Source organism: Podarcis cretensis, assembly GCF_951804945.1.
Source record: "Podarcis cretensis genome assembly, chromosome: 16".
NCBI lineage: Eukaryota > Metazoa > Chordata > Lepidosauria > Squamata > Lacertidae > Podarcis > Podarcis cretensis.
This window is the reverse complement of record NC_137186.1, coordinates 8891934-8907046: the sequence shown is the minus strand read 5'-3', so window position 1 is coordinate 8907046 and position 15113 is coordinate 8891934. Positions and strand designations below refer to the sequence as shown.

Sequence of the window (15113 nt, the reverse complement as noted above, 5' to 3'; positions counted from 1 at the left end):
GGTTAAGAAAGCCCAACAAGAGACTCCATCTCCTCAGAGTATTGCAGCAGAACGATGTCAATCAACATTTGATGATCTCCTTCTACCACTCAACAATAGAAAGTGTCCTTTCCTACTGCAACACGGGGTGGTACGCTGGTTTGACATCATCTGATAGGAAGTGCCTACAGAGGGTGGTGAATACAGCACAAGATATTATGAGCTGTCCCGTGAATCCACTGGATGAAATAGCGGAAGAACATTGCCTCAGGAGAGTGAGGAAAATTCTCAGGGGTGATTCACACCCTGGCCGACACTTTCTTGATCTCCTGCCCTCAGGCAGAAGATATAGAAGCCTGATTAGTCGCACCAACAGGGTAAAGAACGGCTTCTATCCGTGGGCTGCTGAATGAAAAGATAACAACAGGGCAACTGACTTTCGGGTTTGGTGGGTGTGCGTCAGTAAACGAGGGGAATTAAGACTAAGAGAGCTGAGTGGGGGGAGCTCGTATAATCTCACTGTATACAAGTTGTACAAGTGACAATAAAGTATTTCAATTATTATCATCATCTTATCATTAATATTATCACCTTGCCACCTTCCTGGTGGTACGGGTTGACAGCTGCCATCCTTCCTGAGCATGGCTCGCAGCAGGTGCTGCAGTTTCTAACGCAGAGTGCTCCCTCCTGCTTTTCCATGCAGGTCTTTGACCTCCGCCAGTGCCACCGCCAGATGCACCAACAAGCAGCGACAGCGCAGGCGGCAGCGGCGGCTCAGGCGGCCGCTGTGTCAGGGAGCATTCCTGGGCCTGGCTCCGTGGGGGGCATCGCGCCAGCTGTGGGTAAGTGCCAAGTGGATTCACCCCCACTGAGGTGCACCAGCACCAGAGTTTGCTGTTAGACAGTGCTGGGCCCAGTGACTGGAGCGAGCCGGCAGTAAATCACACTGACCATGTTGGAGTTAACTCTTTATTAGCAAAGAACAGGATCTGCACAGACTTGGCCTAAGGAGCACAGGGACCCAGTAGGTCTTTTTTGCCCCATGGATCAGTTGCCGAGACTAAAGGTTCCCGCCACCCCACAGTTGTCTATGTCTCCCAGGTCCTTCCCAAACAATCTTAGACTGTGTCTGTGTGCCTGTCTTTGCTCCTCTGCCCTTTTCATGCCTCTTCTGGTTCTGGGAAACCAAGGAGGAGGGGAGCTTGTAGCAGGAGGGGGAGACACTCTTCACCAGTCGGACTCTTATCCAGCCCTGCTTCAGCTTCTGCCTCTGATTTTGGACTTCTCTCTGCCACAGAATCTCCCTGCTCACTATGCCCTGTTGCCTCTTCATTTCCCAACACCTTCTCTTCTCAGTTTTCTCCCTCTAACCACTCACCGTTGTCCCACCACTAACCCCCAGGATCTGAGCCTTCTTCCCTTGGGGGGTTCCCCAGCTGGTTCCTCCCACCATTCGTCTGCGTCCAACCATCCAATGAACGCCAGCCATTAAAATGTGTGGGCAGTTGCTGTGGATAATGAGTTCTGAAGTCTCTCTGAAAAAGAGCCAATTAACATTCGCTTAAAGGAGTGGGGTGGGACGCAGGTGGCGCTGTCGGTTAAACCACAGAGCCTAGGACTTGCTGATCAGAAGGTCGGCGGTTTGAATCCCCGCAACGGGGTGAGCTCCCGTTGCCCGGTCCCTGCTCCTGCCATCCTAGCAGTTTGAAAGTACGTCAAAGTGCAAGTAGATAAATAGGTACCACTCCAGCGGGAAGGTAAACGGCGTTTCCGTGCGCTGCTCTGGTTCGCCAGAAACGGCTTAGGCATGCTGGCCACATGACCCGGAAGCAGTACGCCGGCTCCCTCGGCCAATAAAGCGAGATGAGCGCTGCAACCCCAGAGTCGGCCACGACTGGACCTAATGGTCAGGGGTCCCTTTACCTTTAAAGGAGTGGGGAACCGCAGGTCCCAGTGGGGACAAATGCACACACACACGCCCAGCCTCTCGAGACTGTCCCTATAGTGCACCACATCAGCCACACACCCTCTCTCAGAGCCACGCCCTTCAGTATCCCTTTTCCCCACCTTGGAATGTGTCCTTAAATTCTAATAATGCCTCTGGCTTGCCTGGATGGGGGATAGAGAGCAAGGGGTGTGAATGAGAGAAAGACGGAGAGTAGAAACTGGTTTACTGGACAAAGGTTAAAATACAGAATCTACATATGTTACTTTTGCTCCTGGCCCTGCCCGCCCCTTGCACACAGTAAGGTAAAGAGACCCCTGACCATTAGGTCCAGTCGTGACCGACTCTGGGGTTGCGGCGCTCATCTCACTTTATTGGCCGAGGGAGCCAGCGTTCAGCTTCCGGGTCATGTGGGCAGCATGACTGAGCCACTTCTGGCGAACCAGAGCAGCACACGGAAATGCCGTTTACCTTCCCGCCAGAGCGGTACCTATTTACCTTTTTGCACTTTGACGTGCTTTCGAACTGCTAGGTTGGCAGGAGCAGGGACCGAGCAATGGGAGCTCACCCCATCACGGGGTTTCGAACCGCCAACCTTCTGATCGGCAAGTCCTAGGCTCTGTGGTTTAACCCACGGCGCCACCCGCGTCCCTTCTTCACACAGTAGGACTGGGCAATATATCGTCCCAAACCGTATCGTGATACTAGTTTCATAATTTTTAACCCACCAATGTATCGCGAATCATGATGTGCGTGTGTGTGGTGCAAAAATCACAATGCGGGGAAAAACATGAAGACAACCAATGCTTCTTTCATTTCCTGCATCCCCTGTTAATTCGGCTGGCTCAGCTCTCCCCTGCTGCCTCCTGCAGGGGGCCAACGAATCGCAAGCGCAGGCGCCGACCAAAATCACAAGGTGCAGAGTTTTCAAAAAGTGATAATATGGATACAAAAGTTGGTGAGCTCTTTAAGAAAAATCGGCAAAAATGGCACTGCCGACGTGAGTTGCCACATGTCTAGGTTTTCCCGAATATTTCACCGGTTTTCACCCAGACACTGCTTCCGAGTGCAGTATTCCGGGTATGTCTGGGAAATCCTAGGCGTATGGCAACCCTACGAAGCGGGGGGAAACTATGAAACCAGCCAATGCCTCTATGGATCTCCGTCCTTATTTCAGACATGGCAATATATCAGTACAGTCATACCTCAGGATAAATACGCTTCAGGATAAGTATTTTTGGGTTGTGCTCCGCGGCGACCCAGAAGTAACGGAGCGTGTTACTTCCGGGTTTCGCCGCTCGCGCATGCGCAGATGGTCAAAATGACCGCATGCGCGGAAGCGGCAAAACGCAACCCGCGCAGACATGCAGTTGCATCTTACGGATCCCGTTCGCATCCCGAGGTACCGCTGTATATTGGGATGTTTACCTGGTGATCTATCACGATGTTGAAAAACAGGTATCACTCAGCCCCTGGTGTGCTGCAGTAGCCGCAGCCACAGCCAAGCCTTCCACTGTTTCCTTTCTCTCCTGCCCAGGCCTCTCAGCTGCGGCTGGCATTGGCGTTGACGACCTCCGCCGCCTGTGCATCCTCCGTCTGAGCTTCGTCAAGGGCTGGGGGCCGGACTACCCCCGCCAGAGCATCAAGCACACCCCCTGCTGGATCGAAGTCCACTTGCACCGAGCTCTGCAGCTCCTGGATGAAGTCCTCCACACCATGCCCTTGGCTGACCCGGGCTCCGTCAACTAGATGAAATTGCGAGGCAAGGAAGACAGAGAGTTTCTCGCTGATCCCGCAGCCTCTGGGTTTTGCAGAGGGGCGGGGAATGCCGCCGGCACTGCGAAGGAGACTCTGGCCCCCACGCTCATGAAAGCAGTGGGGGCAAGTTCCCTGGGGTCCCCGAAAGGACGGAGACGGCGGAATTTGCCCTTGAACATGCCCTGCCGCCTTTCGAAGGGGTGCCGCGACTTTCTCTGTTCCCACACCAGCGGCGGAATGAATGACTTCAAAGGGGTCACCTTTCTAACCATCTCAAAGGACTGGTCCTTTTCTTATCAGCTTTTGTCTTCTGAACGCCAACGACCCGGTTGCAGCTCGGCTGAGCAGCTGAGAATCGCCGGAGAATCTCCACCCCCCACATCTGAAAATCTGGCTCTTAGAGACGTTCTTCTAGGAGCTGGTCCGACCGCTAGGTGGAGGGAGGCAGGTGCCTCTCAGGTGGCAAATGCTGGGAGGCGGGGAATGGCAGCAAGGATGTGTGAGGGCAGAGCTGGACTTGCAGCCTGGGCTCCTTCGCAGCCCCTTAGCTAGCCCCCCCCCCCCCAAGCTGGTTTGGTGCCCTAGGAGAGGATGGTGTCCCACTGCCGGCACTGAAGAGAAATCCAACCAACGGTGATGTTTCCCAGCACACGAAATGGAGGGAGCCATATTGTCCTTTGCCCTGATGTGCAAGGACATATTTGGCCAGCTCTGATTTTTATGCTTTAAATCCCCAAACGGAGGCTGCAATATATGACTTTAATCAGTTAAAGTAATCGAGTCAAACGATGCCCCTGACAACTCGGAAAGGACCAAAATGAAGCACTTGCAAATTTGGGTCTGGGGAACCTCTGACCGTCTAGCTGAGGCTGAATGGCAACTCCTACCTGACCCAGCAAGCATGGCCCAGTGGCCAGGGATGATGGGAGTTGTAGTTCAACAATGCCTGGAAGGTCAAAGATTTTCCTCCACACACACCTGTTATAAAGGGTTGCAATCAACGAACTCCAACTCAGAGTAGGTCCGTTGAAATCTGTGGGCTTTCGTTTGTCATTCCTGTTGATTTCAAGTGGTCTTACTCTTCCGTGGGACTTGTATCCCCCCACATCTGCAGGTGGTGAGCACAGTCACGTCGTAACGAAACCTCGAAAATGTTGTCAGCCAAGATGCGGCCGTGCATCATCTGGAAACCAAGCCAAAATGTTTGCTTCTTGACTCAGAAATAGTGTTTCCCTACCCCGTGCGGATTCCGTCTAGTGAATGTCGCAGGATCTATTAATCTAGATGTCTTGAATCTAGTGGGTTGTAGTTCAAAACACCAAATAATTGTGCTGGGGGGCGGGGACCAAAAGCCTAACTGATCAAACAACCCATTTCAAATCTCTGGGGTTTGCCACCCAAACTGGACCTCTTATCTCTGTGGGAGGCAGCTGTCAGCCTTGGCCCCCAAATTCTGCCCCACGACATATCCGTTGGCTAGCTGGTTGGTCCCTTCCTGTGCCATTGCAGACTTAACTGGAGCTATGTGCGTGGGGCCAATTCTGCAGGAACTCAGGAAAATAGGTTGAACGTGGTATCAGGCATAGCATTTCTGGATAAATTCATCTTTTGTGGCCAAGTTTCTAGCCCTTTGTGACTGTGAGGGTAAGCAGCGGTGGGTGGGGAACGGTGTTTTAAGTTGCATGACCTTATATGAAGATTGCAGGCTCTTGACTGGCTTGGGAGCAGAATCACAGAGCTGGAAGGGACCCTGAGGATCATCTAGTCCAACCGCCCTGCAATGCAGGACTATGCAACTGTCCCATACGGGGATCGAACCTGCAACCTTGGCATTATCAGCACCACGCTTTAACCAACGGAACTATCCAGACTGACTTATGGAATTGCTTCTATGCTCATGACAGACTGCCAGCCAACCACCAATCTCTGGTGGCGACAGGCACCAGCTCAACTGGTGCAGCCCCTTTTTCTTAGCAGGGAGATGAGGTTATGGGGGCAAAGCCTCGTATAGATTTCTGGCTGTCAGGAAAGCCAGGAGGGGTTGATGTAGCGGGATCGCTTTCCTTTTTTTTTTTTTTAACAGATGTCTAGTTTGCCAAAATTCAGCAGCAGCAGCTTTGCTCCTTAGGCAAGGTGTGTGTGTGTGTGTGTGTGTGTGTAAAAGCTGTACCTGTTGCACTTCTGCCTGCCACTCTGACCAAAAAAGGCACGTGAGCCCTGAAAATGGAGGGAAAGTAGCCATCTTCATTCTGCTCCTCTGCTCCATAGACCTGTGTGACGGCTGCCTAGGTCTTTCCAACAGATGTCACTCTTGTTGTGACATCTCCCTGTCCATCTGGGACCACTTACAGTAGAGCAGAACCACTTGGTAGCTGGATCCTGGACTGCATAAATCCAGGAGCAGCTAGCATAGCCCCCTACAGATGTGGCAAGATTATAATCCCATGCTCGGGAAGGCTAATGGGATATGTAGTCCAACAACATTGCAGGGCGCCATGTTGGTTACCCCCAGCACAAGAAACAGCATATGTTGTTGTTCCCTCCTCAGAGGGAAGTCTGATACCTTGCCAACGCCCCTGCAAAAGACTGCACCAAACACGCCCCATCCGCCATTTTGTTGTGAGGACAGAGGGGAACGGTGCCACGCTGAACCGGATTTGCCAAGGGAGATCCACTGGGAAGATCGGGTGTGATCACCTCGTTTCTTGACTCAACAATGTTGCCAACTTCCCGACTGGCCTTTGTAGCTGCGTCTTTTAACCATGGCTTGATCTGAAACGAACAAACCACATAAAACACTGCAGCTGATGTTTTTCTTAATTTCTGTGCCGTGAGGACGTTTCACTGACGTTTCTGTAGGCGAGGTGCAGGAGTGGGATCCCCAGAATGGTTTTTATATACAGTGGTACCTTGGGTTACATTCGCTTCAGGTTACATATGCCTTAGGTTACAGACTTGGCTAACCCAGAAATAGTACCTCGGATTAAGAACTTTGCTTGAGGATGAGAACAGAAATTGTGCTCCAGCGACGCGGCAGCAGCAGCTAAAGTGGTGCTTCAGGATAAGAACAGTTTCAGGCTAAGAACGGACCTCCGAAGCGAATTAAGTACTTAACCCGAGGTACCACTGTATTCCAGGTAAGAGGACACGGGGCACAGCACTCAGCCAGGAACAGATTAAGACAGCTTTTGCCAAAGCGGCGGGAGCCCTCTCAAGAGGTTTTGTTGACAGGCCCAGCCAGCGCTTTTGGAGAGGGCATCAGGTCAGCAAAGGCTGGCTTAGGGTCTCCAGTCCCGGGCTCAATCCTGCCCCAATCCTGTGGTTCGGGCCTGTTATTTCGCACTGACATTCCTCTGTAATGCACTTGTTTGATTGCTCTTGTTTCGCCTCTGACAGTTCTGTCATTTTTAGTAACCGTTATTTAAAGGAGATTTTGCTTTTCATGTTGCTTGTGTTTTGCTTCTCATGGTCGAAAAGGCAGCTGGGCTTTACCTTTGGATTTCTGCCTCTGCTCAAAACAAGATTGACCCTTCAAGATGGTGGGGAGCCTCTGGGGTAAGGGGGTGTGTGCCAAGTAAAACAGCTGGCTTGCCTAGTAGTGCAAGCAAGTTCTCTCACGACAGGAGCAAAGGGCCTTTTTTTCAGGCCAGGGGCTAAATTCGCCTCTGGGTGACCTTATGGGAGCCATATGCTAATAGTGGGCGGGGCAACAAAAGTGGGTGGGGCAACAAATGTAGATTTGTTTATTTTTTTTACCTCTGTACACTAGGGTAGCTTCTTCACCCTTCACACTCCTTCCTTATTGTCCATGTAGGGAAGACGGAGGCAGCAATATCAGAGTTCAGGGACACAGCCCAAAACACAGGAATGTGTGAAGCAGGCCCACTCGAGGGCGCAGTGGGGAGATTGTCACTGGGGCCAGACAGAGAGGCTTGGGGGCCACATTTGAGCCTTGGGAGCTGAGGTTCCTTATTTTATGGGAATAGCTGTGGCTGTTCCGTGAATGTGAATGTGTGTGTGTGAAAGAGAGAGAGAGAGAGAGGACTCAGCTATACAGCAGCAAATAAAACGTTTGAAGTGTGTTTTAAGCACAATATACAATGTGACACTAGATGGCAATGGTGAGCCTTATAGAAAATTCAATGTATTTTTAAAAACGCTTTTTAAAAAAAGCATTTTCAGTACCTTTTTTATACGTATGTGGTAGTGGGTGCAGAATCCTATATCCCGAAAATCTCACCGTTTTGTTTTGAATGCAAGTTTCTAGTCCTTAAGAGAAGAGTTTAAAATGCGTGTACAGGCTGGAGGAAGCAGAAAAGGTGGAGAAGCGGCCAGCCTAAGTGACTTCCCAGCTTTTTCTCTCAATGCAGGATCGTGGAAGAGGGAGAGGCTGTAGAACACAAGACTTGTGGGCAGAGGATTCAATCCCTGGCAAGCAGTTCTACTGGTTATTGGCAGAAATATATATATATAAAGGCAAGCAGGTCTGGTTAAACTGATTGGGCATCAGGTGATAGGAAAGGCCCTCGGAAACCGCCTGTATCTGGACCCATCCTCCCATCGGGTTAATCTGCATGATATATACAGGTTGCAGAATTCTTAATGCAGAATCTGAGTCTCTGTGGAACAGAATTTCTTTTAACGTGTGTTCCCGACCTCCCACTTTAAAGGGGTTGTTTCTTATTAATCATTTGGAACAGAATGGGTTTTTTCCCCCCTTCTAACGTAGCTCTCCCTACCTGCATTGTTGCATTTATTTCTCGCCTTTGCTCCGAGGAGCTCAAGGGGGCATTTTATCCTCATGACAGCCACGTATTAATATGTAGGGGGGAGTGTGTGCCAAACAGCCACAGCCCACGGATTCCAGCAGGGCTTAAGCTACGCATAAAAGTCGCAGCAACAGATTTAAACTGCAATATATATATATATATATATATATATATATATATATATATATAATATTATATATATACATGTGTGTGTGTATATATATATATATGTAATTATATATATATATAATATAATATTATATATATATATATATATATATATATATATATATATATATATGGACTGCACTGAGAATCCCACAGCGTTCATAAAAGGCGACTTATTTCCAGTCTGAGTAAAGAATGATACATGCCGCAAGTTGAGTCACCCGCCAAAAAAAAGTGCAACCCTCTCTCTATGTTCTACTTTAAAAAACAACAACACAACCCTGTTAAAAAAACGAAGCACAAAAAACTTCACAATTAATACATTTCCCAGCTGCCTGCAGAGGACTTCATTTCCCACAATCCCACTGACGGCGTTCCCGTCCTTCCATGGGAACATCTCGCGAGACTTCAGCTATCCCGCCTTCTCCTTCCCCCGCCCTGTTCCTCTGCCGTTCTCTGCCCTCCCGTGATCCTTTGCGGTGTCGCTCTCGCTTCCCTTGACCAAAGTTGTCCCGGCAGGCCTTGCGGCGGCCAGTCAGGTCAAGCGCGATGGCGGCGGCGGCGGCAACGACAACAACCACCACAACGGCGGCGGCAGCGGCGGCAGTTCCGGTTCCTTCGGGTCCGGCGAGCCCGGCTGGCCCCGCGGCCAGAGACCTCTTCGCGGAGGGGCTGCTGGAGTTCCTGCGGCCGGCCGTGCGGCAGCTGGACACGCACGTCCACGCCGTCAGGCAAGTTGCTGCGCGGCAGGCAGAAGTTCTCCAGGTGCAGCTGCTTCACGCCAGCCCCGCCCCTGCGGAGAGCGGGGGACGCAGCCTTCCCTCTTGACATCCCTTGAGAGATGTGCGCCTTGGCAGGCAGAAGTCAGCCAGGTGCAGCTCCTCTACCCTGCCCGGCCCCTCTTGGTAGATCAGTAGGGATGCAGCTTTTTAAAGTGTACCTCAGGTTACATACGCTTCAGGTTACATACGCTTCAGGTTACAGACTCCGCTAACCCAGAAATAGTAAAGGTAAAAAGGTAAAGGTACCCCTGCCCGTACGGGCCAGTCTTGACAGACTCTGGGGTTGTGCGCCCATCTCACTTAAGAGGCCAGGGGCCAGCGCTGTCCGGAGACACTTCTGGGTCACGTGGCCAGCATGACATCGCTGCTCTGGCCAGAGCCAGAGCCGCACACGGAAACGCCGTTTACCTTCCCGCTGGTAAGCGGTCCCTATTTATCTACTTGCACCCGGAGGTGCTTTCGAACTGCTAGGTTGGCAGGCGCTGGGACCGAGCAGCGGGAGCGCACCCCGCCGCAGGGATTCGAACCGCCAACCCTTCGGCAAGTCCTAGGCGCTGAGGCTTTAACCCACAGCGCCACCTGCGTCCCTAACCCAGAAATAGTGCTTCAGGTTAAATAGTGCTTCAGGTTAAGAACTTTGCTTCAGGATGAGAACAGAAATCGTGCTCTGGCGGCGCAGCAGCAGCAGGAGGCCCCATTAGCTAAAGTGGTGCTTCAGGTTAAGAACAGTTTCAGGTTAAGAACGGACCTCCGGAACGAATTAAGTACTTATCCCGAGGTACCACTGTATTTCCATCCATAAGTTCTGCAGCAGCAGAGAACAAGCCCTGCTGCTGTCTTCCAAGGGAGGAAGGCGTTCCCATATCTGAAGACAGAAAACGGATTATACCGTGCAAGCTATAAACAAGCTATAGCTCAGGGCCCCACTTTCTTGGGGGCCCCAAAAAATTTAAAGGAAAATAGTTTGCATTATTAAGTTTATTATGAATAAAAAATCATTTTTAAGTTAGAGCTTAATAATTTTTTTACAGTTAATATACTTCTTAATTGTATTTCACTACAGTGGTACCTCGCAAGACGAAATTAATTCGTTCTGCGAGTTTTTTCATCTTGCAATTTTTTCGTCTTGCGAAGCACAGATTTTGGAAAAGCTTCAAAAATCACCAAAGTCTTCAAAAACCTCAAAAAAGGCTACCACACCGCTTGCTATGAGTTGCTCCTCGAAGTCAAGTCGCAACTGCACCCCCTGAATGCACGGTTTTAAGAAAAAGGAAACAAACTTGCAAGACAAAGGAAACAAACTTGCAAGACGTTTTCGTCTTGCGAAGCAAGCCCATAGGGCAATTCGTCTTGCGAAGCAACTCAAAAAACGAAAAACTCTTTCGTCTTGCGAGTTTTTCATCTTACGAGGCATTCGTCTTGCGAGGTACCACTGTATTAATACACTTCTTAATTGTATTTTAGTTCGACAATTACTTTGATAAAATACATATTTTGTTATGTGCAAATGGCTTGAGATACCTATTAGGTCCATAAATTACCGTATAGCATATATTCAACACAAAAAAGAGCGACAATTTGTTGTTGACAAAGTACAGCTGGACATATAAAGGGCCCCATTACCTTCCGTAGCTTAGAGCCTCATCAAACCTAAATCTGGCCCTGATTATACAGAGTCCATCTAGCTCAGTATTGTCCACCTGGCTCTCCGGGGCTTCAGACCAGGGAGCCTCTCCCAGGCCTACCTGGAAAATGCAGTTGAACCTGGGAATTTTTGCTTGCAAGGCAGACACTTTTATCCATGAGCTGTGGCTCTTTTCCGAACTCCTTTGATTGGTATTATTTGTGGCCCCCTCACACACGATTTCCAGAAGCAGGGATTCCTGGTGAGAGGGAACGAACCTCCCTCTGGTATTTTAGTTCCTTATTACTGTTCTAGCCCACTTTTCCTTCGAGGTGGTGCATGTGATTTTCCATTTTATCCTCACAACAACCCTGTGACGTAGGTTAGGCTGGGAGAGATGGTCACCCCAATGAGCTTCCTGGCTGCATGGGGTTTTTGGAGCCCGGTCCTCCGGCATGAATGTTATTTTTTGTGAGCTAGTAAATTTCCATGGCATTCCCCCCACCCCACTCCCAGGCTGTTATATTCCTTTCTTGTTTTTCCTTTCAGGGAGAGTCAAGTGGAATTGCGGGAACACATCGACAGCCTGGCCACAGGTAAAAATATCTGCACAGCAGGAAGAATGTTTGATGAGAACATAACTGGGAGGGCAGAAGGAACTGGTTGTTTCTGGGACTTGTTAAATACTTTACCCCTTTTTCTCCCAACCAGGAAGTAACAGCAACTTCAATATTGGTTTGTAAAATATTTCATTCATTCCTGCATAAGCTCATTGGAATCATATCCAAGGGGATTTAAGCATTGTCCCACCTGCTAAGAAATGAAGCAATGACTGCCCCATATTCACTGAGCAGTAAAGATTCTGCAGTGTCTTGTTAGAAGAGGCCTCTCTGAGCAGCAGTTTCTGTCCTGAAGGGCCAATTTTGTTAAAATTGTTATTTATTAAGTCTAGCTTTGAACGAAGCTGCTCTTAAGTCCTAGTAGACTGGGCAAACCAGTAAGTAATGGGGTAAGTCTTCAGGCACATGGGCAAACACTCTCTTCATAGGGAGATCTGGCAATAGCATCTTTCATCTATGGCAGCGTACATAGACTGGAGCTGCAGAGCTGTAAAGGCTTTTCTCTGTTTGATATTTGTGGTGCTGGTTACGTAGTGAGGGCGAGGGGTCTGAATGGGTAGTTTGGCATACCAGGCAGAAGTGTGATCAGCACAAAAACAATGCTTTAAATTAGGAGATTTCATGTGGCAAGATGCCATCTCAAAGTCTAACAAACTCAGAATGTTCAAAGAAAGGTCATACTTTTCAATAACATGTAGCATTCCCTGATTCCAAGATGGAGTCACCCCATTGTTAAGACTCAGCATCTCCTTGAAAGCAGAAACTGCTAAAATGGGCCCTATCCCCTTTTTAAATTTTAGCCAATGCGAAAGCATATCAAAGTGCAAGTAGATAAATAGGTACCACTCCGGTGGGAAGGTAAACGGCGTTTCTGTGTGCTGCTCTGGTTTGCCAGAATGGCCACATGACCCAGAAGCTGTATGCCGGCTCCCTCGGCCAGTAAAGCAAAATGAGTGCCACAATCCCAGAGTCGGTCACGACTGGACCTAATGGTCAGGGGTCCCTTTACCTTTACTGGCAAGGATATGCACTCTGGCCTTCAGCAGAGGGCCAATAATACATTATAGTGCTCCTGTAAACAATCTGAGATAGTTCCCCACCATACACCTCCAGGGAATAGTGTTAAATCTGTGTGGCATCTTTTATTTTAGGGGAAGGAAAAATGAGGCCCTCCAAATGTCGCTGGACTACAACTCCCCATCTACCCCTTTCTGTTGGGCCCTGCTGGCTGTGATTGATAGTTGCTGGAGGGCATGTTAGTAGCAAATTGGCACTATTTCATATTGAACTCAGGGCCTTTTGATGCCCAAGATGTGTGTTTTCAGGGCCCACCTTATTCCTACGGCTTTAATTTGTTTTACATTCTGAATTTCAAACTGTCGGAACCCACCCTGGGACCTGTGGTGAAAGGTGGGTAAAATCCTATATCTTGCCTTGTAGGTCATTTGCTGATGTCTTCTCCGCCATGGGTGATGTGGAAATTAATGGTTCAAATCCCGATCGGACTCGTGCCTAAAAACCTTTCCCCCTTCTCTCTTCCCCAACTAGAGCTGTGTCGCATCAACGAAGACCAGAAGGTAGCCCTCGACCTGGACCCTTACGTCAAGAAGCTGCTCAATGCCCGGCGCAGAGTTGTCCTTGTTAATAACATCTTGCAAAATGCTCAGGTGTGTGTTGTGTGTGTGAGAGAGAGAGGGATGGACTTTTTATACCAGCCTTCCTCTTGTGTAACATGTTACAGCTCTTTTAAGTTGCTGGAGCTGGCAGCCAGAATAGGCCTTCACTGCTCTGTGGTAGAAAATCTGCCTTGCACACCTTGTATTTGATCCACAGCATCTTCAGGTAGGTGGAAGGGGGAAAAGGGGGGGGGGGCTCTTTGCCTGAAACTCCAGAGGGCTGCTGTTAGGGAGAGTAGACAGTATTGAGCCAGATGGACTAGTGATTGGACCTGGTTTAAGGCAGGTTCCTACGTTCCTACCTGGAAACTCAGGACTGTAATTTATTTATTAAATTTATATACCACCCTTAGTATCTGAGGGTCACAGGGTGATTTGCAATATTAAAATATTTAACTGTGACAATCGGGACCTAGAGGTTGGGCATTTAGAAGCACATTACACTGATTCTGTTCTAGTTTTGGTTGTTCAGTTGCTTCCATGCTCAACATCTTCTATAGTCCTCTTCAGCCCCAGTAATTATAGAAACATGCTGAGGTGTCAGTATGTGCTTGGGGAAAAAAGAAGTCTTGAAGGTCTCCTTTGGTAACCCACTGCCTTCCAGATATTATGGATGGCACTTAACACTATGGATTGATTTAACTGCTATGATACTCTTTTTCCCTCGCCTTTGGACTATAGGACCAGCAGGCAGGCTATTTAGAATGCTGACCCTTCATTTTTTCACAAAGATCTTGTTGGAAGGTGTAGGTCCTGACTGAAAACCTATCGTACAAAGGACTGGCAGCACAACAATGTAGCTCTGCCCAGTTGGCGAGGGTCTCCTGCACCTCTAGAACTTTTAAATGGAGCTGTCTTCACTGCTTATGAAACTCTTGCTGAAACCATTTCCTCTCCTTTACAGGAGCGCTTGAGAAGGCTCAGCCATGGTATAGCGAAGGAGACTGCCCGCAGAAAAGCCATACTTGAAGCTGGCGGTAGCTACCCCCAAGGCTCGCCCAGCAAATGAGAGGACCTTTCCTAAGGGAAAAGTGGTGCGATTTCCAGAGCTGCAATTTCCTTACGGATGCTGCCAGCTTCTAAGCACAACACGGAGAAAGATAAAGAGTTGGGCTGTTGGGCACTGCATGGTGCTAGGAAAAGCTCCTGCCCCGCGGACAGGAATTCCTGCATATGGAAGACTCCTCATCTCATAAAGAAAGAAAGGTTTTGGGCACAAATTTCCTATCATGCTTCCCCCTGCTGAGGTACTCTTTCAGATGGAGTTGGTACAATTGGGCCTGATTATGGCTGCAGAGTGACACAGAACGTGGCCGAGAATGGTGCCTCTTGCTTGTGCAATAAAAGTTCACTGCTAGTTAACATGGGACAAGGCCTCCTGTGCTCAGTCTGTTGCACTTTGGGGGTTTCTGAAAGCTGTTGTAGAGAATGCGGGGTTAAAGAAGTCACGGAAACTTTTCATGCAAAGGAAAAGCAAATGGGAACAAAGATGATCCAAGCTAAGGGACGTATTTGGGAATAGCAACACACTGGAGGTCCTACTTTTAAATAGATTTTCTGCTTTTCTTGAGCATCCCCTGGCCTGAAGTTCCAAGCCTGGTGCTCAGTGCCCAATGAGCTTGGTTTCAGCTCCGTTTACTATTTCTTCTGCTAAAAAAAAGTCTCCTAGTTCTCACTCTTGATCTAAATAAAGGAGGCCCTGCTGAGAGATAGCTAAGAGTTGCTAACCTTTTCATCAAAAAAAGTTGCCATTTTAGGAGCCTGACCACTTTCTGGAGGTCACTTTTGTAAC

The 15113-nt window shown here is 49.0% G+C and overlaps 2 protein-coding genes across 2 annotated transcripts in view; both read left to right on the top strand.

Moving 5' to 3' along the window:
* LOC307205574 (mothers against decapentaplegic homolog 4-like) overlaps positions 1 to 7125 on the top strand; it is a 30926-nt gene extending 23801 nt beyond the window's left edge. The window contains exons 11-12 of the mRNA XM_079958151.1: positions 683 to 821; positions 3462 to 7125. Coding sequence (XP_079814277.1) covers positions 683 to 821; positions 3462 to 3673 — 351 coding nt within the window. The 3' untranslated portion in view covers positions 3674 to 7125. The remainder of the gene's footprint in view (positions 1 to 682; positions 822 to 3461) is intronic.
* A 1957-nt stretch (positions 7126 to 9082) lies between these two features.
* SNAPIN (SNAP associated protein) lies at positions 9083 to 14693 on the top strand. The gene is made up of 4 exons (XM_079958529.1): positions 9083 to 9350; positions 11575 to 11621; positions 13194 to 13312; positions 14226 to 14693. The coding sequence occupies exons 1-4, from the start codon at positions 9169 to 9171 to the stop codon at positions 14328 to 14330; spliced, it is 453 nt and encodes a 150-aa protein (XP_079814655.1). The 5' UTR covers positions 9083 to 9168; the 3' UTR covers positions 14331 to 14693.
* Positions 14694 to 15113: the final 420 nt, after the last annotated feature.

What these genes read in the sequence shown, in the direction of transcription:
- SNAPIN (XM_079958529.1), top strand. Translation starts at nt 9,169, where the DNA reads ATGGCGGCGGCGGCGGCAACGACAACAACCACCACAACGGCGGCGGCA. An exon ending in ACGCACGTCCACGCCGTCAG is followed by an intron (nt 9,351 to 11,574) that starts GCAAGTTGCTGC and finishes TTTTCCTTTCAG; the next exon opens with GGAGAGTCAAGTGGAATTGC. An exon ending in ACATCTTGCAAAATGCTCAG is followed by an intron (nt 13,313 to 14,225) that starts GTGTGTGTTGTG and finishes TCTCCTTTACAG; the next exon opens with GAGCGCTTGAGAAGGCTCAG.